The sequence below is a fragment of the Sceloporus undulatus genome, chromosome 4 (genome assembly GCF_019175285.1).
Source record: "Sceloporus undulatus isolate JIND9_A2432 ecotype Alabama chromosome 4, SceUnd_v1.1, whole genome shotgun sequence".
In the NCBI taxonomy this organism is placed as follows: Eukaryota; Metazoa; Chordata; class Lepidosauria; order Squamata; family Phrynosomatidae; genus Sceloporus; species Sceloporus undulatus.
Window position 1 is genome coordinate 163,529,277 of NC_056525.1, and position 22,586 is coordinate 163,551,862.

Here is a 22,586-nt window from a genome sequence, read left to right on the forward strand (position 1 = left end):
TGTTATATAGACTCACGAATACAGGACAATCATTACAGTTCTGGATCCTCCCGCATAAAGGAAAAAACGTGTATGCTCAAGCCCTGTTTAAAACAATGGGTGTGCGCTCCCGTGCGCAGTGGGCACGTGCACCATCGTTTTAAATGGGGCTTGCCTTCTGCATAAGGTTAAAGCCGTGTATGGTGCAGGCACACTGTATTTGTATCTGCTCAGAGTACATAATTTCACCAAAGAAAAACTTGGGAAGATTTCAGCCTACATTTTAATTATGATTTTAAAAAACAGATCACCTGATAAAAGAACACCAATGGACTGCAATTTGCTATCCATTTTGAGTCCTTAAATGTGAAAAATGAAGTACAGTACAGTCTGACCCTCATATCCACAGGATAGTTAACTGTTGTTTCACGTACCTGCATCACTAAAAGAGATATCTTTAGGCACCTGGGGGTCTCTTCCCGCAGAGGGGGACTCTGATAGTTCAATGTTTGACAGAAAAGTGAGCATTTGCCATTATAAGTAGTTGGTGCTATCCGTGGTAATTCTGGGAACATATTACCCACAGATATAGTATGAGCAAGTTTAAAAAGGTAAAGGTATTCCCCGTTGACAAAAGCGTCAAGTTGTGTCTAACCATAGGGGCGGTGCTCATCTCCGCTCATCTCCATTCTGAGCCGAAGAGCAAAGCATTGTCAGGAGACTACTCTTTGTTATGTAGCCAGCATGATTGCACAGAATGCTGTTATCTTCCCATCGGAGTGGTATTGTTATTGCATTTGCATGCTTTCGGACTGCTAGATTGGCAGAAGCTGGGACTGTCATTCAAATTGAAAACACCATTTTAAACCTGGATTCTAGGGTTGTTGTTTTTTTAACTGCTTAGGAGTTTTTAAAACAGAATTTTAATGTATTTTTAAATGTTCTTCTCTTGTATTGTTTGTTGGTATTTATTTGACTACCACGTCAGGAGCCTCTGCAAGCCAGGAGGCGATACAGAAATACTTTAAATAAATATAGGTAAATACAATTCTAGTGAGAGAGAGAAATCTACTTCAGCATCTGCTTATCTCTTGGGAGTTGCTCATTGATTCCACTGAGAATTAATTACATAGGAAATTCTATTCAGTGCCTTACTTTACCCCTGCAAACTCAGTACTAATTTGAAGGGGCCAAGGGCAAGGCATTCTTTGCCTCCCTGCTTCCACTGCTGAAGTAGGTAAATCTGAACAGAATTTACCAGTGTGGCAGCATTCTGACTGGTGCTATAAAATCACTACAGCAGCTACAGCCAAAAAAACCAGAGTGACAAATGGAGATAGCTGATTCACCTAGGGCTTTTCTTACAGCACCAGGAAAAATGCCACCATTATGAAAATAAAAAAGGACACACATGCACATTTAGAATGCAGTGTGGGTGATTGACATCAGCCACAGCCAAATGCCCTGGCATGTGCCTCACCATGCAATAAATGAATTAGCAATGGAACAACCTGCAGTCATTATGGTTTTCCTTTTCTAACGTAGACATTGGACGATAATCATTAAGAGCTTGGAAAAATTACCTTTTTGGATGACAACTCACAGAATCTGCAGCATTTCGGGACTTAGAGTCTGCAGAAGTAATTTTTCTAAGCTCTGCAGCCCATGTTCATTGTCATGTAAGAAGTATATTACACCAGGTTAGTGGTATACTCTACCGTAATTGTAGGAAGATCAGTCACACTAACCAAGAAAGTTCCCTTCTTGGGCCACACATGATCCCTACCCAGTTTCCCTCAAGTTTAGGCCTCCAGTCCACCGTAGATAGTACCCTGTTTGCAAAAGAGACTGGTTCCAAGCTAATGCCATCTAACATTTTATTCTATTTTAGCACAAGTCCCAGCTCTTGAGAAGAGGCAACAGAGACAAGAAAGCTGTCTGAAGATGCCACCTCTGCAGGCAGCTCCATTACTGCCTGACAAGAAGGGGTTTTCCCCCCTTTTTCTTCCAATAATGCTGCAGGCATATCTATTGCCTGTGAAGATTTCTGGCCACTAAAGAATCTGTAGTCTTCTGCTGAATCAGGTCCTCAAAGATTAATGGAAATGTCGACTTAATGAGGCAAAATGCAGACCTAGTTTTCCTCAAAGCCACTACATCCAAAGCTGCGGTTCTTTGAAAAATTCAGACTTACAGTGCTAGCAATGCTGAGCTTGCCTATTTTTTTTTTTAAAAAAAGACCAACAATATAAATCTTTATGAACTATGAAACCATTTGTTTTCCATTTCTATTTATGTTTTCAATATAGAAAGAAACATCTACAAAGTATTATTCAGATGAATATGCTATGCTGGTATGAGGCTATATTTAAAAGTGTCAAGACAAGTCACTAAAAATACTTTAGTCATCTCTTTCAGAAGGACCATGCTCCAGTGAACAATGTATGCCTGCCACATAAAATTTAAGAGAACCTATTGAAAATGCATTTTCAATAAGCAGCAATACTGTGGCAGGCATATTACAAAGGGATATGATTAGCAGCTATTCTTCTAGCTGGCAGGCTTTTATAAAACATTATACAGTATAGGTTTTAATTTAGACTATCACAGAGATATGAAACAATTCATCTGTAAATAAATGGAAACCAGAGAGGAATGTCACCCCTGCTAAAATACTAAACTGACAGTACCTATTGTTCAGCATTAACAATAGAGTACTACCGTATATAGTCGTCTATAAGTCTAAAAATTTATGCCCAAAAATTGACCCCAAAATCCCAGGTCGACTTATTTACTGGTCACTATGGTAATGTGATAGCATCTCTTTCGGATTTTCCCATGCGCTGTGGAGAGGAGTTTATTTCTCTTTGGAGACAAGTAAAAAGAGTCCTAGTCCTGGGTGACTGATTGATATTGCTGTTGTTTAAGTGTCCATCTCCCACCTGCTTGTCTGGCTGAAACGAAAGCTGAAATGATGAAGCAAAAAACCTCAGTGAGAGTCTCTCTTGCCATATGCACACACACACACATTGAAGGAGCCTCCAAGTTTTATCCTCAAGTCATGGCAAAATCCATAATTTTGGTCCCAAAACCTGACCTCAACTTATACATGAGGTCGACTTATAGTTGAGTATATACGGTAAGTTAACCATGTTTTGAGATTGCATTCACACTGCTGGAGTAATCTGTTCTACATTGTATATAGATAATCTCAGACACATTATAATTTCTATGTCATTACTGAAAAATAAACAAAACATTAATTTTCCTGATATACATGATTCATCAAATAATCTATTTTATAAAGTATTTTAATATGCCTATATGTTTTAGACCTCATAACATATTTTTAAAAATCCTTTGTTGTCAAGATTTCTATAGAATGTTTGTACATTACAATAATAAATCTCATACGCTTCAAATCATAAATGGCTCAGCAGTACAGAAGGTTATTTCAGTGATTCAGTATGACTCAACTTATCAAACTAACTCCCTACATCAGCAGTGTCTATACAAAATATGCAACGGGGAAAATGGTTATCTGACTGTTAGGTGATGAAGTATCTATACATCTTTAAGATACACTCTTTCAGACCTTTTGTTAAATTTACTATATTCCAATTAGTCAGGTCATCCTCTGAGACAGCCCCGAAAGAGCACTCCTTACCTATCTAGGCTTACAACTCTCGCAGAAGCTGCAAATCAGAATATTGCTAAATCCACCACATCTCTCTCAGAAGATTTACAACACTATATAACTCAGGAGCAGCCAATCTGCAGCCTTCCAAATATTATTGGACTACAGCTCACATCTTTCTTCACCACTGACTATCCTAGCTAGGACTGATCAGTATTCCAGCCCAAGGGCCACATGTTGTTCACATCTGCTGCAGACTGAAAGGTCTAACAGCAAGGCCTCATGCACAGCTATTCCTTATTTTCCACACTCACAATTAACCCAGGCCTTCAAGTTGAGATAAAAAAAAAATCACTAACCATTATGGTCCAGTTTTTAAAAAAAATGTTTTATGAAGCTGCAATATAACTTTGGGATCACCAGCATTGCCCCTCCGTTCTATCTCTGCCCCTCCTCCATCAAAGGTCAATGGAGCCAACTTCACCACAAAGGCCCTGGCTTGGATTAAGACAGAAGACTCTGTTACTGTTACTGGAAAATTCTGCCATAACTTTGTTTTTTAAAACTCCAAAAATAAGCCAGAATGCAATTTCTAAACTTCTGGGTTAGGCAACTTCCCAGAGTCAGGGAGCTACATTGGACCAGGCTGGGCAAACTCTCTGGGGTCCACTGGGGCTTCTCTACCACCAATATTCCTAATGCTGAATCTTGGCATGTCACCACCAAAAAGTGTCATGACACCACTTGAGAGAAAAAGGAAGACAGGTCAAATAGGAGGAGGAAACAGCAGCTTTACTGGTCAGGAATTAGAGGTCTTCAGGCTTTTGTATGGTGGTGCCACTAATATTTAGCAGTGTGCCACCAGATGCAAAAGCACCATCAATTTGGGATGTACTGTTTTGGCAGTGGTAGCCAAGGAAGGCAAAAGGTTCACAAGTGTTGCCCACTCTTGCTGTAGTGCCTATTGTCCAGTTGTTAGAAACCCCATATTCCCTGGGGTAAGAGCTGAATCATTCTGCAAGCTCAAAAACACTTCCAAGATTACATCTCAAATGTTGCAGACAACATGTTGATACCAGTGCCTGCATGACAGAAAAAGCAAGAGATGGGGATGAGACCACATGGACAAGGAAAGAAGGACACTACAGTCATCAAAATGAGTGACAGCAACATTATACGAGATCAGTAGGCCGGACAAATCTTCCTCTAGGAAAAAGTCACCTTCCAAAAACCCTAAAAATTAGTTGTGTAAGAAGTAAGAGACAGCAGGCACAGAATCCAGCCCTACCACTCTGAAGAGCATCACTTTAAGCATATAATTTAAAAGACCAAAGAGAAAGAAGATTCAAATGGTGATTTTTTTAGCCACCTAGTGGCCTAACCCACAACAGAGGCAATGCCTTCCCAGTATAATGTACAGAGCAGAGCCCCCACAGTTGTGGATACAGGTATAATATAAACCCAGGAAAATACTGTAGGCGCATATGTTGTAAGGTATGGGAAATGGGAGTTGTGACAATCTCCTACACATTCTGATGCAGCTCAACAGTGCCACCTAAAGTTACTTAACACCCTGACAACTAACTTAATAGGCTGAATACTTCCTTTTTGCCCTCCTATTCAAAACTTAAGCTCTTCTGCAGAATTGTGTGTCTACATCAAACCAGCTGACTCTTTTGAAATGCACACGTCAGGTAGGTCCAGCTGCTAAAGAATTGTTTAATTTGCTGAATAGACTATCTCAATCAGAATGGGAGGGTATTGTATTATAGAACAAAACAGCCTTTGCTGAGAGACATTACTTTTACTGAACCCAAATTCCTAAAAGAATTGGTTGTATTGCTTGTTGCAGTCTTCCTAATAATGTCTGGTAAAATGTCAAGGTGCTCTCTCTTAGGCCATCTTTTTTGCAATTAACTGAGCATATGCTGTGGAACCCATGACTTTATTGCACCACGGGCTCAAGGCAGGGGCGAGAACAGAACAGAAAAGGCCTGGAATGAGTGTGGAACGAGTGGGGGATGCATTTTACTGCACACAAAGTCCCTCACATGTTCTTTTCCCCATCCGTTCCAGAGAGGGCGATTTTTGAGAACGGAAGGGCAGGGAACGGAAAGAGTGAGGGACTTCCTTGAACTTTATCACACAAGGCTCCAGGCAAGGACAAGAACAGGGAAAAAGGAGCCTGGAAGAGAACAGAATGAGTGGGGGACGCATTTTACTACACACAAGGAGCTCCCTCACTTGTTCCGTTCCCTTCCCTTCTGTTCCCAATCCATCCCCAGAGGGGGCGATGTTTGAGAACTGTTCTCAAACATCGCCCCCTCTGGAATGGATGGGGAATGGAACGGAACAAGTGAGGGACTTCGCGTGCAGTAAAATGTGTCCCCCACTCGTTCCTAGACCCTTCCGTTCCGCTCTCGTCTCTGCCTGGAGCCTATAGTGCTGTAAAGTTCCTTATGTGCAGTAAAATGCATCTCCACTCGTTCCATTCCCTTCCAGGCTGCTTTTGTCCCATTCTCTTCTGGAGCCCTGTACGAAAAAGTTCAAATTCTTTTAAAAGTCTGACTGCCGTGGCACAACATATAGCATGACCCTACTCCAAAACATGTGATATCCGTCCTTCACATACCTATGACTATAGAAGTAGCTACAATATTATCTTTGCATAGTGGCTGCTTGTGGCTTCTATATAAGTGGGGCAATGAATCCACTCAGGGTTAAAGTTAATCCATCCAAGGTGTTGACCTATCCAAGAGCCTTTCTCATAGGTTCAGCACCATGGATATCTCCTTTAAAGTGTACCACCCTGCTGCAAGGAGTAGAAAGGAGAGAGGCAAACTCCATCACAAGGTGAAAAGAAGGACAAGCTGACAATGTGACATGATTTACCTATGCCTTCCTTATAGGGATAGGGAAGATTACCAGTAGTTGGAAGTAAGCTGTTATTTGTACAGAGTTACTTACAAAATAGGGTTTTCTTAGGAAAGGAATATTCAGAAGTGGTTTTGCCGTTCCTTCCTCTGAAATAGAGCCTACAGCGCTTTATAAATAAAGGCTAATAATAATAATAATAATAATAATACAGCACCTGGGACCATTTGTTAACTGCCCCCAAAATTGACTTTGAACTCTGTCAGTTTCTGTTTTCTTGCCATCTAGGGTGAATTCTTGTCGACCTTCCGTGGTCATTATTTTTGGTGTTTTGGTTTGGTTCTTTTAATGTTCAGCATTAATCCCACCTTGGCCATATCTAGTGGTGTATATAGTGACCCGTATATAGGGATGAGGAATCCCACAGCATGAACAATCCTCACTTTAGTGGTCAGTTGGGAACATTGTTGTTGTGTGCCTTCAAGACGTTTCTGACATATGGCGACCCTAAGGCAAACCTATCATGGGGCTTTCTTGGCAGGTGTCTTCAGAGGGTTGGGTTTGTGTTTGTGTTTGTGTCTTTACCATCCTCTAAGCCTGAGAGAGTGAGCCACAGGTCACTGAGGTAACAGCCTTCGGTGGAGCCATGCTGGCCACACTGAGTAGTCCTCAGACAACGCTGGCTCTTCGGCTAGTAATGGACACAACTAGACAAACCTATCAAAGGGGAAGCCTTTACCTTTTTCTTCAGAGGGAGTTTGACTTTAGCCCAAACACTGAGGGGTCCCTCAGACCCTTCCCCACCAAGACGTCCTCCTTTTCCAGGACAGGCCCTCCATTCCAGCCTCCTGTCCAGGAGGAATTCCAAAGGTCCTCCATTTTGAGCAGGACTAAGCAGCATGGATTTGTATTTATATTAATATTGGGGGGGGGGGGTTATAAGTTTTTTTTTGGTCATGTCCTACATTTTTCTTGTATGCCTCAGTGCCTTGGCAGAGAGGACTCCTGGTCCCCCTGCTGCTGCTGAGCCAAACCTCTTTGCCATGCCTGCGAGTGAGGTCCAAAACGCACTGCAGACATAATCCAGTTTGAGACCGCTTTAACTGCCCTGGCTCAGTGCTAGGGAATCTTGGGAACTGTAGTTTATTGTGGCACTAGAGCTCTCTCTGACAGAGAAGGCTAAATGCCTCATAGAACTACAGTTCCCAGAATTCTCTAGCATTGAGCCAGGGCAGTTAAAGCAGTCTCAAACCGGATTGTTTCTGCAGTGTGTTTCGGACCTGAGTGCAAAGAGTGCAAACAGGAGGAGAAGCCATTGCAGTGGCGCTGTGATCTCCTCACCTCCTGTAGGGGGCGCCCTCGCGCCAGGAGGGTGGCAAGAACTCTGGCTGCATTTGCTACTTACAGCCTCGCGCCTCCACCGCCGCCAGACCCCTGCGCTGCCCATCCAACTCCGCCGTTCTCGCCGCACGCGCTAAGTATCGCGAGATCTCCCGAGCGGAAGCCAGAGGAGGCGTTACCTGAAGGAGAGTCTCCTCTATCATGCAGTAGCTCTAAGGCCGCTCAGGTGACCTCCAATCAGAGAGGCTCAGCCCCCGCTAAGCACCGCCCACCTTTTTATAGAGATAGGAAAACATAGAGCTTGTAAACTAGAGCTGCAGGAATTATCCCCTTTAACTGTCCTGGCTCATTGAATCCTGGGAACTATAGTTTTATGAGACATTGAGCCTTCTCTGTCAGAGAGAGCTCTGATGCCACAATAAACTACAATTCCCAGGATCCCCTAACACTGAACCAGGGCAGTTAAAGCGGTCTCAAACTGGGCTATTTCTGCAGTGTTTTGGACTTCAGAGAAGCTTTCCTGTTGTGTATAGTTTTCACACACACACACATATATATATATAAACATATTAAAACAGCAGTTTAAAATAATTAAAATAATCCATTTAAAACAGTAAAACATTTTAAAACATACAAAATTGAAAATATACAGTACAATGGCTGCATCCACACTGGAGAAATAACCCGGTTTAGCACCTCTTTAACTGCCCTGGCTCAAGGCTATGGAATTCTGGGAGTTGGAGTTTGTTGTGGGGCCCAGAGCAGAGCCAAACTGGGTTATTTCTCCAGTGTGGATGCAGCCAATGTTAGCCCCACCTTGGCCATAAGTAGTGATGTATGTACAGTGACCCCATACATAATGATGGGGAATCCCATGGTATGGGCAAGCCTCACTTTAGTGTTTACTTGGGAACGTTGTTGTTGTTTGCCCTCGATGCGTTTCTGTCTTATGGCGACCCTAAGGAGACCCTGAGAGCCAGTGTGGTGTAGTGGTTTTGGGTGTTGGACTATGACTCTGGAGACCAGGATTCACATCCTCCCTCAGCCATGGAAAGCCACTTGGTGACCTTGGGCGAGTCACACTCTCTCAGCCTCAGAGGAAGGCAATGGCAACCCTCCCCTGAAGAAACTTGGCAAGAAAACCCCATGATAGGGTCGCCATAAGAGGCCTCAGAGGGAGAGAGTCAGTCCCAGCTCCATTGAGCCTAGACTAAGGAGGAGAGCCCTCCCTCCAGTCCCTCTGCCATGGTCCAGGCCTCAGAGGGAGAGAAGATTTCTGGATTAGACCTCCTTTCCCTTCTCCTTTTGTGTCATGTCTTTTTAGATTGTCAACCTGAAGGCAGGGAACCATCTATTTCAGCCACTCTGAGAGCCTTTGTGGCTGGAAAGCGGAGTATAAATACTCCAAATTAATAAATGACGAGTCAGAAATGACTTGAAGGTATACAACAGTCACAACAAGGTGAGCCTCTCATGGGGTTTTCTTGGCAAGGTTTGTCCAGATGTTGACATTCAGCCTAAGAAGAAGTCCCTGTCTCCCAAGCCGCTTCTGACTTATGGCGACCCTAAGGTGAACTTGTCATGGCCTTTTCCTGGCATGTTCCTTCATAGGTTGCCATCCTCTGAGACTGAGAGAGTGTGGCTCACCTCAGCTCACTCAGTAGTGTATTTCTTAATCAGTGGAGTGGGGTTTGAACCCTGTTCTCCAAAACCCAACCCTCAAACCACAACACCACACTGGCTCTTAGCCCACCCCTCCAGACTCTATAGACTGGCAGCCATCTCCAAACTGTGCTCTTTAAGGGCTTTTGGACTTCACCTCCCAGAATCCCAGGCCATTGGCTAACACGGCTGAGGGCTTCTGGGAGATGTAGTCCAAAGCATGGCAGTGCAACAGAGCTTTCGAGGCGACGGCATGAGAGCCAGGAAGAAAGAATGCCGCTGAAGAGACTGAGAGGCCGCAGTCTCCCTCTTCCCCCTCCCAGCCTGGCCCTAGTCCCACAGGAAGAGGAAATGTAGCCGCGGAGCCATTTTTCCGCCACAGTTGAGCCGGGCGGGGAAGTCCCTTCTTATTCCGGGGAGGAGGAGGAGGAGGCGCCAAGGGAAGCCGAGGCGGAGGACTAGTGCTGCTGCTGCTGCTGCTGCTGCTGCTGCTGCTGCTGTGGAAACGGGGCTGAGGCCGAGGAGGCCTTCTCCTCACAAAATGGCTGCCGCGGGGGGCGTCGGGGGCGTCAACCCTTTCCTCAGCGACTCCGAAGAGTCCGAGCCCGAGGAGGCCAGGCCCCAAGGCAGAGAAGGAGGAGGCGGCAGTAGTAGCCCCGGAGAAGCCGCGGCCCCTGCCCCTCCGCCTCCGCCTCCTGTTCCCGTTCCCGTTCCCATCCCTCCTGCGGCCCCCGAGGAGCCTCCCCGGGTCCCAGTGGACGCCTTGGCGGCCCAGCTCCTCCGCGACCAGTTCGTCTTGACGGCGCTGGAGCTCCACACGGAGCTGCTGGAGAGCGGCAGGGAGCTGCCCCGGCTCAGGGACTACTTCTCCAACCCCGGGCACTTCGAGAGGCAGAGCGGCGGCGGCGGGGCCGGGGCCACCGTCCCTGCGCCCACCCCGCCGGCCTCCGCAGCCTCCTCGGCCGCCCCTGGCATGGGCCTCGCCTTCCTCCTCGGAGGAGGAGCAGGGAAGGACCCCGCCGCTGCCGCCGCCGCCGCCGGACAGCTCCGTAAGTTGTGGGGGGCTTCTGTTTTGCAGCCTCAAGAGGGACGCACTAAAAAAGACAGTACTTGCCCATAGGGGATCATTGGGGAATATTTCTCCATAGGGGTTCATTGGGGAATATTTCTCCATAGGGGATCATTGGGGAATATTTCTCCATAGGGGATCATTGGGGAATACTTGCCTATAGAGGATCATTGGGGAATACTTGCCCATAGAGGATCATTGGGGATTATCTCATGATTCTCTCTATGAGCAAGTATTCCTCAATGATCCCCTATGGAGAAATATTCCTCAATGATCCCCTATGGGCAAGTATTCCCCAATGTTTCCCCATGGGCAAGCAATCCCCATTATCCTCTATGGAACCCTGGGGACTGTAGTTTTCTATGGTGCCAGAGCACCTGCCTCACAAAACTACAATCCCAAGCTTTCCATGGCATTGGACACCTGGGCAGTCAAAGTGCTCTCAAACTGGGTTATTTCTGCAGTGTGGATTCAGCCAAAGAAGCATGAGTTTGCGTTTCTGTGGTCTAACACACACTGCAGAAATAATGCGGTTTGAGACTGCTTTAATTTTCCCTGCTCAGTGCTGGGGAACCTTGGGAATTGTAGTTTATTGTGGCACCAGAGAAGGCTAAATGTGTCACAAAACTAGTTCCTGGAATTCCCTAGCATTGAGCCAAGCCAGTCAAAGTGGTCTCAAACTGGATTATTTCTGCTGTGTATTTTGGTCCTATCAGCATGTGGGTTTTTTAAGCTTTTCTTTGGTTACATCCTACATTTTTCTTGAATGTCCTTCATTTTGCGGTGCCTTGGACTCCTTTGTGGTGAGGACACCTGGTCATCCTGCTAGGGACCCTCTCCTTCCACCCCTCCTCCACCGTCCCTTTGCAGGGGAGACCTTGGCATGTGTTTTATGGTGGTTGTGTTTTGCCTCCATGTCATGTTTGACCCTAAGGTGAACCTTTCGTAAGGTTTTTCTTAGCCAGTTTCTTCAGAAGGGGGTTGCCATTGCCACTCTCTGGGACTGAGAGAGGATGCCCAAGTGGATTTTCAGTCCTCAAGAGGGGATCTGAGCTCCGTTCTCCAGAGTCCAAGTCCATCACTCAGACCATGCCGTGTGGGTTTACTACTTCCTAATTTGGCATCTGAAGACCTAGCCCATTACCTGGAATATCAGTATACAAAAGGATCTTGTAGCACCTTTGAGACTGACTGGGTGAAAGGTGTGGTACTGTATTAGCTTCCCTAGACTTGGTCTCCTTCCTCATCTTCCAAGTCTACAAATGCTTATGTTAACGCATCATTCTCTCACTTAGTCTCAAAAGTGCTACAAGATCCCTATACATACTACTTTTGTATCTGTATGGCTTAATAGACATTAGACTTCAATGGAAGCAGAGATCTGAGAGGCTCAGTTGCAGGATCCATCTTGCTAGGCCAGTGGTCTGACATGCCACGGGTTATGATTCCTCTCATATACCCTGCCTTGTTAGATGACCATCACATGTATTGTCAGTTACAACACCACCATACCTTTTTGAAGGTGCATGCATTTGATACCTTACCACGCTTAACTGGGAAACAGGGCCAAAACAGACAGCCTGAAAAAGGCAGATTGGGGCCACCCAAGGCTGACCCGTATTAACTTCCAAGTTCAGTCACCTTTAGGGTGTTTAGGCAGCTAACCTTTGCACTTACCTCACAGTAAATCTTATTGTGCATAGCAGAAATTATTTCTGAGTGAACATGTGGACTCAGTAAACATGCAAGTTCCCACCATATGAATAAACCACATAACCCAACTAAGCTCTTCTGTGTGCAATTACACTTAAAACAAAAGAAACAGCTTCATTTATATACCGCTTCATACTGAACTAACAGTGTCTAAGCAGTTTACAACTGTAAGCTAAATGCCCCCAACCAGCTGGGCACTCAGTAGCAATGCTGTTAATTATTCTGCTGCAAGGTGTTTACACGTTTATAGACTTGCTCTGTCTGAGAGTATAGATTCCAAACACACACTATCCTATATTGTTGTAGTGTGTATTGTCTTATTAAGGGGTATGTTTTGAAAGATATGTGGAGTTGGTGTACATGTTGAGTTTCTCAGACCTACAAGGCAGTTAGCACTTACGGTACTCTCTTGCTTATTCACATATATACACAGCAGGCAAAAATCATAGTGGGCCTTCAGATCTATAGGGCATTTAAATTTGGTAGTATCTTTGCAATACCAGGTGTTGTCTCAGTTGAACCTCTTCTAAAAGACTTGTTAGAGGAAAAAAGGACTCGAGTGTCAGTTGTAGTTTGATACTAAAGCACCAACCTAAGTTCATAATGCAATCGCCTAATTAATGAAAAAGCAAGAATTACCCATTGCCTAAATAAAAAGCATCACCTTTTTTTCTTTCTGTTTCCATAACCTTTCCATGTTGTAATTCAAGAAGCAGCCCTTGACACCCTTGTGAGTGTTAGCATTTTGTGTCATTGTGGAGGTGTGGTCAGCCCTAGAACAATTATTGGGAAATGGTAATTCCTGTGGCAGGGTGTGTTAATTTAACGCTGTAGGAATTACTCTGTGCTGTAGAAGCTGGGTTGTTTTGGCAGTAACCCTTGTTTATAAAGTACAATAAGTAAGTGAAATAGGAAACAAAAATGCTTTGATTACAGGCTCAAACATCACAAGAATGCTATTTGTTTCAGTTCAGTCAGCAAGTGGTATTGTACAGATGGTGTTGATCAATAAAAATGTTCACTTCCAAGAAGTACAGTTTTGTGCAGTGAGACAGATAGGAAAAGCAAAATCCAGTGGCAATGCTGTTAATGATTCTCCTGCAAAGTGTTGATACACATGAATATATTTACACACCTGAGATACACATAATTCTTTCCTTGATAATGCTGAAAATTGTCATATCAGTGTGTTTCTTTGACAGAAGAACAGGATCATGTTGTGCTGTGACTGAAGGTGAAACAATTTGAATTAATCAGGTTGATTTAATTACTGTATAAATTGTTTTCGACTCTTTTAAAATTGTTGTTTTGCTTTCTGCATCCCACCCTGAGATCTTTTCATGTAAGCTGGGATGTAAATATTGAAATGAGTGGTTCTTGACATAAATTTTGCAAGCAGTGATCAGAGTTGGTTCTTAGTACTGAATTGGTAATTTGGGGATCTGTGTCTTTTTGTAAAACAAAGGTGAATACCAAATGATCTGCGCATCTGTTTGCACAGGATTGTTCTTACTTTCATAATTATTTCTAAATGACAGCCCAGGGGTTGATCAGTAGCATGGTACCATCAGAAACCTTTAGGAGTATTTTTCTGGTGAACTTCACCATAAGTAAATAGGATGGTAGGGTACTCTGTGATGCGTTGGGAATTTGGGTCATGTGGATGCCACACCCCAACTCAGCCCCCAAGCTGGCCTTTAAGGCCGGTCTGCACAGGGCCTCAGTCTTTAAAAAGGCAATCCCCATTGACGACAAGGTTGTCAAGTCATGTCTGACCATGGGGGTGGTGCTCATCTCCGTTTCTAAGCCAAAAAGCCAGCATTGTCAGAGACTACTCTGATCATGATTGCACAGAATGCTGTTTACCTTCCCACTGCAGTGGCACCTATTTATGTATTTGCATTTGCATGTTTTCAAACTGCTAGGTTGGCAGAAGCTGGGACCAGTGACAGTAGCTCCCCTCATCATACAGCACCCAAGTTTTTAGTACTTGGTAAAATGGCACACTCTGCTTTCTGTCCTTCTTTGAAGGAAGGACATTGAAAGTTTCAAGTCCAAATCACAGTTTCCTGTTTTATTCAAATATGGGGGACTGGAATTCAGACAAAACTCAGTTAAGCAGGGCTTTGTTCAAAATTTGGACTGGAAGTTTTAATACATTTTCCTTCATATGTGCAAAGTAGAAAAGAAGGCTTGAGGCATGCACTTTCTCTACATCACAAGAAATCATGGTCTACTGTGCTTTAACTAAGACCTTTAGAGCAGTGGTTCCCAAACTTTGGTTCTCCAGATGTTTTGGACTTCAACTCCCAGAATTCCTGGCTGTTTGCCAAGCTGGCTGGGACTTCTGGGAGCTGTAGTCCCCAACACCTGCAGGACAAAAGTTTGGGAAGCACTCATTTAGAGCATAGACTTTTAAAATGTTTGTGTGATTACTGAAGGCTGTACCATATGGTGAGCACATCGACCCAGAATAGCCAGGAGTTTACAGGTTTATTCAGGTGTTCTCCATGCAGAGAACCTTGGCATGGAGAAATGGCAACAAAACTGCACTGCTGACCCTTGGCGTCACTAAAGATGTCTCTTGCATATCTTCTTGTTGGTGTGGACGCCTGAAGGCTGCATTTAAGCAGTTGCTACTATGTAGCTGTCCATTTATTGGAAGAATTGATCATGGAGGTGTTCTAATGGTGAGACAGCCTACATGCGAGTTGATACTCCTGTCCAAGGTTCCCCCTTGCACACATCCATGTTAAAACACAGATATCTAAGGTGGGGTGTGTGTGTAAGACACAGACTACCAACAGTACGTTGGGAGTGACAGTAGCATTGAGGTACCATTCCCTTTTCTCTGCTCATAGGTTCTACGTGTGTGTGTGTGTGTGGTAAAGTTTGTTGTTAAAAGCTAAAAGCCATCACTACACACACACACACACACACACACACACATCTCCTAATTAAGGTCATCACATACACAACTTGGCTCCATATTGCTGTGGCAAGATTGCTGGCTGAGGCAAGTTACAGGAAACATATAACTTCCTTGTAAAAACAGGTTTACTGGCTACTATTTCATTTGAAGACACAATTCAGGGTGTTGGTTGTGACCTATACAGCACTGTGTGGCTTGGTCCAGGTCATCTGAAAGACTGTGTCTTCACATACCAGCCTACCCAAGTTATAAGATCCTTGAGAGAGGGTTTTTTCACAGGCTGTATCCGCACTGGGGAAATAATCCTGGTTGACACCACTTTAACTGCCATGGCTCAATGCTGTGGAATTTTGGACATTGTAGTTGATTGTGGCAACAGAGCTCTCTGACAGAAAAGACTATCTGTCTCATAAAACTATATATTGGGAGAAAGGCAGAATATAAATTAGATAATAAATAAATTGTTTGGTTAGGTGTGAAATTAACTTGCACTAAGCAAGTCATATCATTTTGCACATTATTGTGGATCACACATAGGAATGACAGGGAGGAATGTATTGACAAGCAGGGCTTACAGTGTGAACTAGTTTGTGTATTTTTAGAGCTAATTATTCTATGCAATAGATTCTCTTTTAGACATAATGCAAGTTAAAAAAAAGAAGTATCTTTAAAGCTGACATTTGTTACATTATTGTAAACTGAACCTGAAGACTACAGAGCTTTGTGATGAAGTTACAATTCTATGATGCCAGTTATAATGAGCTTGGAAAGACTTTGTGGGCAATTGCATTCTGTCAGTGCTATTAAATTGACAGTCTTTAATCCCTTTTACATTTCTTCTAGATCAGTTAGGGTGAAAGTATAGCACTGGGACTACCCACATGTGACCTGCTTTCATAGCCTTTGACTTCTCCAAAGCCCCTGGACTGTCATTTTCCTGACCCTGTTTTAAACAGCACTCCTCAGCCATATTACTGCCATCTGCAAATTTGTCCCAGGACAGCTAACAACTACTGAAGGGTCCACACACTCAGTGATGTACTAAATGTTTTTTTGTTTTTTACGACTGACGGTTTGTAGTTCAGATTCCCATGAACAATTCTAAAGACTGTCTAAGAAAGATGCATGTTGAAAATAACTTCAGTGTCACCTGTTTTAATCATAGCACAATCTTTCAGGTACTACTAGCCAAATGGGCGGATCACACTTCTTAAATAAGTAAAGTAGATTACTGTATATATTCATGTATTAGTCTATACATTTTAGTCAAAAAATTGACCCAAAAAGCCTGAGTTGACTTACCAAAGGTCAGTGTAAGTACTGTACTTCAACTTTTATAAAAAGGGAACCATCCCCTGGCAAAAGGCAAGAGCATAATCTGTCCTGGAAGCAATGATCCCCCTCTAGTCTCTTATCCATCCAGCCTTTACTGTGAACATAGTTATGCCTGCTGAAATTTTGTAAGTCCCTTGGCACTGTTTTACTTTGCTTCATCCTTTAGATCCTTTGTTACATGCCCCAAGGTTTTACCCTTGACTTATCCATAGGTCATATCAGAAGCCATAATTTTGACCCCCAAACCTGCTCTCAGTTTACACATGAGATCAGCTTATAGCTGTGTATATATGGTAATCTTATTTACTTGGGATAGCAAAAAATAAAACAAACAAAAGTGGGTATGGCTGTGGAAAAAACATATTTTTCTCTGTCTCCTCCTCTGTTTCTCTTTTCACACAATCAACTCTCTTATTGACTTAACAAAGCATGCCTCTGTTGTATCCATAGTCTCCCCCCATGGCCTGAGCAACATCTGTTTTTCCTACTGCCATAGGCTATTCATGCCCACTGAGTCTAGTGAGGCAAAGGGTGAAGGAAGCCAAGAAGTCACCAGAGGGAAGAACTGGCAGATCTAATTTTCTGTTTCAACCCTGCTTCCACTCTTGCCTTGAGACTTCGGCATCTTTTTTTCTAGAAATTAAACAGTTGTCATGTGGGTATTTTGAATGTAGCAAATAAATATAATTTATTCTGGTCAGCAACTTGTGACCAGGAAGCAAAATGGTTCTTCCGTTTATTAGGCATATTCATTTTCCTTCACAAGTAACCCACTTTCAGTGAAAGCAGAATTAGAAATATGAAACATCTCTAGAAATAGCTTATTGGCTTGCTTAATGGGTAAAAGTATACAGTATTAGCATGTTTGGGAAAACATATAAGCTTACACTCTGTTTAAAGGTATACATAATGGAACCCAAAGAAAGAGGTGGGTGTGTGCTACCAAATCTTAAGTTTTACTACTATGCATGTTGCTTGACATGGATAGAAGATTGGCTACAATTAGCCTATGAAAGGACGATAAATTTTGAGGGAGAAAACACAAGATTTGTCTGGCATATGTATATATGGTATAACAAATTAAAAGAAAACAAAGACTTTGACCACCATTACATCAGGAAACCACTACTTAAGGTATGGATGAGAATTTTAAAAAGCCAACATGGACATCCATTTGGACATCCAACTTCTTTTACAGGAATGGAACCAAAGAGAGCCATGGATCAGACATGAAGATATCTTAATAATAATAATAATAACATAAATAAATAAATAAATAATATTAATACATGGAAATAATAAAGAATTTAGAATGAAAACAAGAGAGCAACTAAATACAGAAGCTCTGAATAACAATTGGTTCCTCTATAAAGAACTAACTGAAAGTTATAAAGATATGAAATGGATAAGAAAATCAAAGGCTTTGAAGTAGAAATGAATGGAATAGATAAGTTATTAACAGAAAAAGGAGAACATCACATAACAAAATACTATAAGATTTTGAATGGAAAAGAGTTAGAACAAGAGACTATTAAACAAACTGATAAATTGAGTGCAAGACATAGGCAAAATTATTGAACTACAGGCTTGGGAAAAAGCTTGGAATGACACAAACAAATTTACTTTATGCCAAAACTATAAAGAGAATTTTCTGAAAACGATTTATCGATGGTATTTATCTCCAAGAAGATTAAACACCGTGAATAAAACAGGTAAAACAAAATGTTGGACGTGTCAGGAGATGTGCGGATCATTCTATCACATGTGGTTGAAATGTTCAATGACAGCCAGATATTGGAAGAAAATACATAATATGATTACAAGAATATTACAAATAAAAATAACACTAAGCCCAGAACTCTTCCTGCTTAATATGACCCATAACATGGAAAAAGGTGAGGGAAAAAATATAGACAGATAATACTATATGTGGTTTCAACTGCTAGAAATCTCTATGCTATGTATCAGAAAAATTAACAAATACTATCCAATGAAGAATGGATGATAAAACTAAAAGAAGCAATGGACATTTAACAACTTTAATTAAAGACAAATCAACAGATATAATAAAAGAAGAATGGAAGATACTGAACAACAAAAGGGCTGAATTTGGAAAAGATTGAAAAATACAAACTAGGAGGTATAATTTCAAAATAGAATAAAGGAACTATTATAAACACATGAGATATCTAGTTGATAGTTCCATAAAATTGAAGGATATAGTGGACAGAAAGGAAAAGCAGTTAATAGAGATTCATAAAGTTTATAATGTTAAATGTATAGAAATTTCAAAGATCAATTCATTGATAAGAAAATCAAGAAACTTTATTTAAAAATACAACCAATAAGGAAGTTATGTTTTGATGTGTCACTATATTGTTTATGTATAATTATGTGTGTTTGTGATTGATTTATGTGTATAGTGTGTACAGTTGATTATATATTTTTACAACCCTAGAAGAATTAATAAAAAATATTTTAAAAAATAGAAATAAAATAAAAAGTATACATAATGGATTGAGGAGAAGTTCTATTAACTCCCAAGTCTGTCTAGCTTAACTCAACACCTTCTTACTTCAATTTTAATTTATTTCTATTTAGTTCAGTTGTGTTTTGCTTTTTCCCCAGAGTGGGACTCAAGGCAACTTACAAAAAGAATAAATTAGAAACCTAAGCATATACTTTTAAAACAATTAAAAATCATTACATTAGAACAATGTAAAATCATTTAAAGGGCATTTAAAAGTTTAAAAACCAATAAAGCACACACCCTAATGAGAAGCCTCACTGCTTTTACACATTAAAAACCTGCTTAAACAGAAATGTTCTTAGCCTACCTGTGAAAGGAGTGCAGGGAGAAGTCCATCCCAGCTTTCATGGAAGGGGTTCCAGAGGGTGGGAGAAGCCTCTGAGAAGGCTTTCTCTTATGTCTTCACCAAGCAAGGCTGAGATGGTGGCAAGACCAAGAGAAAGCATCAATTCCCATTCATAGGATGTTTAAATAATTAGTTCCGAGTGTGTTGTTGACACTTGATTCATTTTCAATTGGGGAAATGATGGGTAGATATTAGACTTTATCCTCTGAGACTTTAGCTCTTGAAAAACTGAATGGACAACATGCATAAATATACATAAATATACTCTGAAGTAAATCATTACACTGTGCATAGACTCAGAATCGTAGAGTTGGAAGAGACCACAAGTGCTATCCAATCCAACCTCCTGCCAAGCAGGAATACACAGTCAAAGCACACACATGCCCCAACAGATGGCCACCCGGCTTCTGTTTAAAAACCTCCAATGAAAGAGACTTGACCATCCCCCAGGGCAGCATGTTCCACTGTAGAACAGCTCTTACTGTCAAGTAGTTTTTCCTAATTTGAGATGGAATATCATTTCCTGAAGTTTGACTGCATGCCACAGTAACACTCCAGTGTAGGGGCACTGAAATAAATTCAGCTTTATTGAGGAAAAGCTATTCCTATAGCTTGGCTGAGGCCTAACTGACTAAGTACTGCTTGTGGACAGTATGAGGCTGGTAGTGACTCCCAGCACATCAAGACTGAGACTCACCAGGGTCTGATTGCTTGTGAATGCAACCCAAAGCACTTGGTAAACACCATCTGAGCTGTCACAGTTGTTGCAAAACCAAATACAGCTTCCTAGAGTTCTCTGGCCTTTTCCTTCCATTTCCCAGGGTTTTCATTTTAAAGGTACCCACCTGGGCCATGAAACACATTGGGTGACTTTGGGCAAGTCACATGCTCAGCTTCAGGGGAAGGCAATGGCAAAACACCCTCTGAACATATCTTGCCCAGAAAACCCCGTGATAAGTTCACCTTAGGGTCGCCACAAGTCAGAAACGAAGGCATACAACAACAACATACAGTATTGGCCTTCAAGTGGTTCTCAGTTAATAAACAAGTACAACTGATTGCACTACTTTTCAGGACTGCAACTTAGCTTCCATTCTATTTTTTGCCAATGGGGAGAGAGGGGCAGGAAGCAGCGAGAAAAAGATATAAAAGGTCCAGTTGATTGATTCTTAATGAATAATTGACCAGTCAAGGATTTGGGGCAGCAGCATCCTCTACTTCAAGCCAGTTCAGGTGCCTGCACTGGGTAGATCATGGAAGATGCTCTTATGCCTATAAAGGGTGAAAAACACAGTGCTTATGCTACTTCTAGTGAGTTGCTTCCTGAATTATGCAAAGATAAATCTGAGAGATGGCTTTCTCCTAGTGAACCAAATGGACAATGCCACAACATAGACCAAGAGGCAAACCAGAGTGGGTTGGCTGGAGGTTGGCTGGGACAGTGCCCTATTCCCTAGCTTCCACTACCTACTGTTGTTGTCTTTTCCTCAGGTGTTAGTGCAGACACTCAGCCACAAAGAAGCTTTTTTTCGGCTTCTCTTGTAGTACTTCTGATCTTGTCAATGGTTCGCTGTCAATTACTTCTGAAAGGCTCAGAAACAGTATTTCTGAGAGTATTTCTCAGAAACAGTATTTCTGATCCTTCAAGGCAAAGCAGATTTAAAGGTAGAGTAAAAAAAGGTGGGGGCTTGAATTTCTCTTATCAACAGTTTTCATGAGTTTATAATGTTATCAAACTACACTGTATCTCAGATTCCTCAGAGATACCTCCTATATCCATTTCGAGCCTGACATGAGACGAATTACATAAATGAAGAATGATTTAAAGTTGCTAAAAGTCAAATAGAATAGTAACACAAGGAGGATATGTAGGTAGGATTTGGTTACACTAAGTGACTTATCACTGGAAAAAAAATATGTATTAGAGAGTACACATGGAATGCTAATTCGGCAAAATCGCAATCATAGCGGTATGTTAATCAAGTGAATTTAGTACTGTACACAGTGAGTGTCACATAAAAAAATTATCTGCTCTTGGCAAAAGCAGATTTCCTCTTGAGTCTCCCTGAAAGTTAAACTTTAGTTTTAATATATAAATAGAAACACTAACATTTGTGAGTAAAATGAAGCTCAAGTCACAAACTTAGTTCATAAACTGGTTTTTCAGCTGTGATGAACTTTTTTATCTCAGTATATCTGTACAGTATCTCCTAAAAGTCTACTCTTTGAACATGGCGAGAGAAGCCTCTATTTAAATACAGTCCAGTTTCCTATTTCTTGAGTTAATTTGATATTGCATAGCTGCCACACCAAATTAGGATTTAAGGTTTTCAATATTTCCTGTTCATCATCTCCTGGAACCAGATTTTAATTTCATAATCTGTTTGCATCTTCATTGCAGCATCCAGAAAGGAGAAGAAGAAGAATTGCATTTTATTGTAGTGAAGTTTGCACTCAAATAACAATCTGATCTTTCAAGCCTAACAAATTTATTCAGTGCCCAAAGTCCAGTATGAAACTTCCCTAAGAATTTAACACTTGTAAATGTACAATGAACAACTCCCTTTGAAGCCCCTAAAAGTTCACATGCATTGTTCTGACTGAGAATCAACAGATTATTTTGTAATAAAATCTGGTTCTGAACCACTGGAATTAAATATGTGTTTAATAAAGGACAGACAAGATTGCCAGAAAGGTGAGCATAAGTAGGGAAGCTGGTTTTCTTCTTCCAGCCTAGTCTGTTACACAGTCATTATTTAAACCACAGAAGTTTGTTTGGTTTTTCTGCCCAGTCATGTGAATGAATCCACAGATAAAGCAGCTTGTTTTAAGTAGCAATTGATCAAGCCTGAGCTAAGTAGTTACGAATCTAGATGACAGATTTAGGGGCAGGAACAGACGGCCCAAATACACCCGCGTCAGGGCATCATTGGCATGTGGTGTTTAGATGTAGCATGTTGCGATGGCATCTTGAAGCCACCTGAATGCAGCACAGCTGCCCAAACATGGGCGGTTTCAAGGTGCTCCAGTGGCATGGGATTTATGCGCTGTACGCTGCTAGAGTGGGTTGAAGCCATCATGGGGTTGTGGCAGGGTGGCAAAAGCCACTTTTTTGCCAGTCTAAGAAGGAGCTAATCTTTACTGTTTCTGTTTTGGCCGGGTTGAAGG

At 42.0% G+C, this 22,586-nt stretch overlaps 2 protein-coding genes across 9 annotated transcripts in view; one reads left to right on the top strand and one right to left on the bottom strand.

Annotated features, from left to right (window-relative positions):
• PIGN (phosphatidylinositol glycan anchor biosynthesis class N) overlaps positions 1-7,979 on the bottom strand; it is a 95,857-nt gene extending 87,878 nt beyond the window's left edge. For 2 of the 4 annotated variants that reach the window (XR_006103408.1, XM_042462082.1), the window contains exon 1: positions 7,896-7,979. The gene's annotated coding sequence lies outside the window, so the exon portion shown is untranslated. Of the gene's footprint in view, positions 1-413; positions 439-7,831 lie in introns of those variants that run through there. The other 2 variants (XM_042462084.1, XM_042462085.1) reach the window with 2 other exon arrangements.
• Positions 7,980-9,970: 1,991 nt separating this feature from the next.
• Positions 9,971-22,586, top strand: part of RELCH (RAB11 binding and LisH domain, coiled-coil and HEAT repeat containing) — a 77,303-nt gene continuing 64,687 nt past the window's right edge. For all 5 annotated transcript variants that reach the window (XR_006103406.1, XR_006103407.1, XM_042462073.1 and 2 more), the window contains exon 1: positions 9,971-10,542. Coding sequence is in view for 3 of the 5 variants with exons in the window: in XM_042462073.1 (XP_042318007.1) it covers positions 10,035-10,542 (508 nt within the window). In the remaining 2 variants the exon portion in view is untranslated. The remainder of the gene's footprint in view (positions 10,543-22,586) is intronic.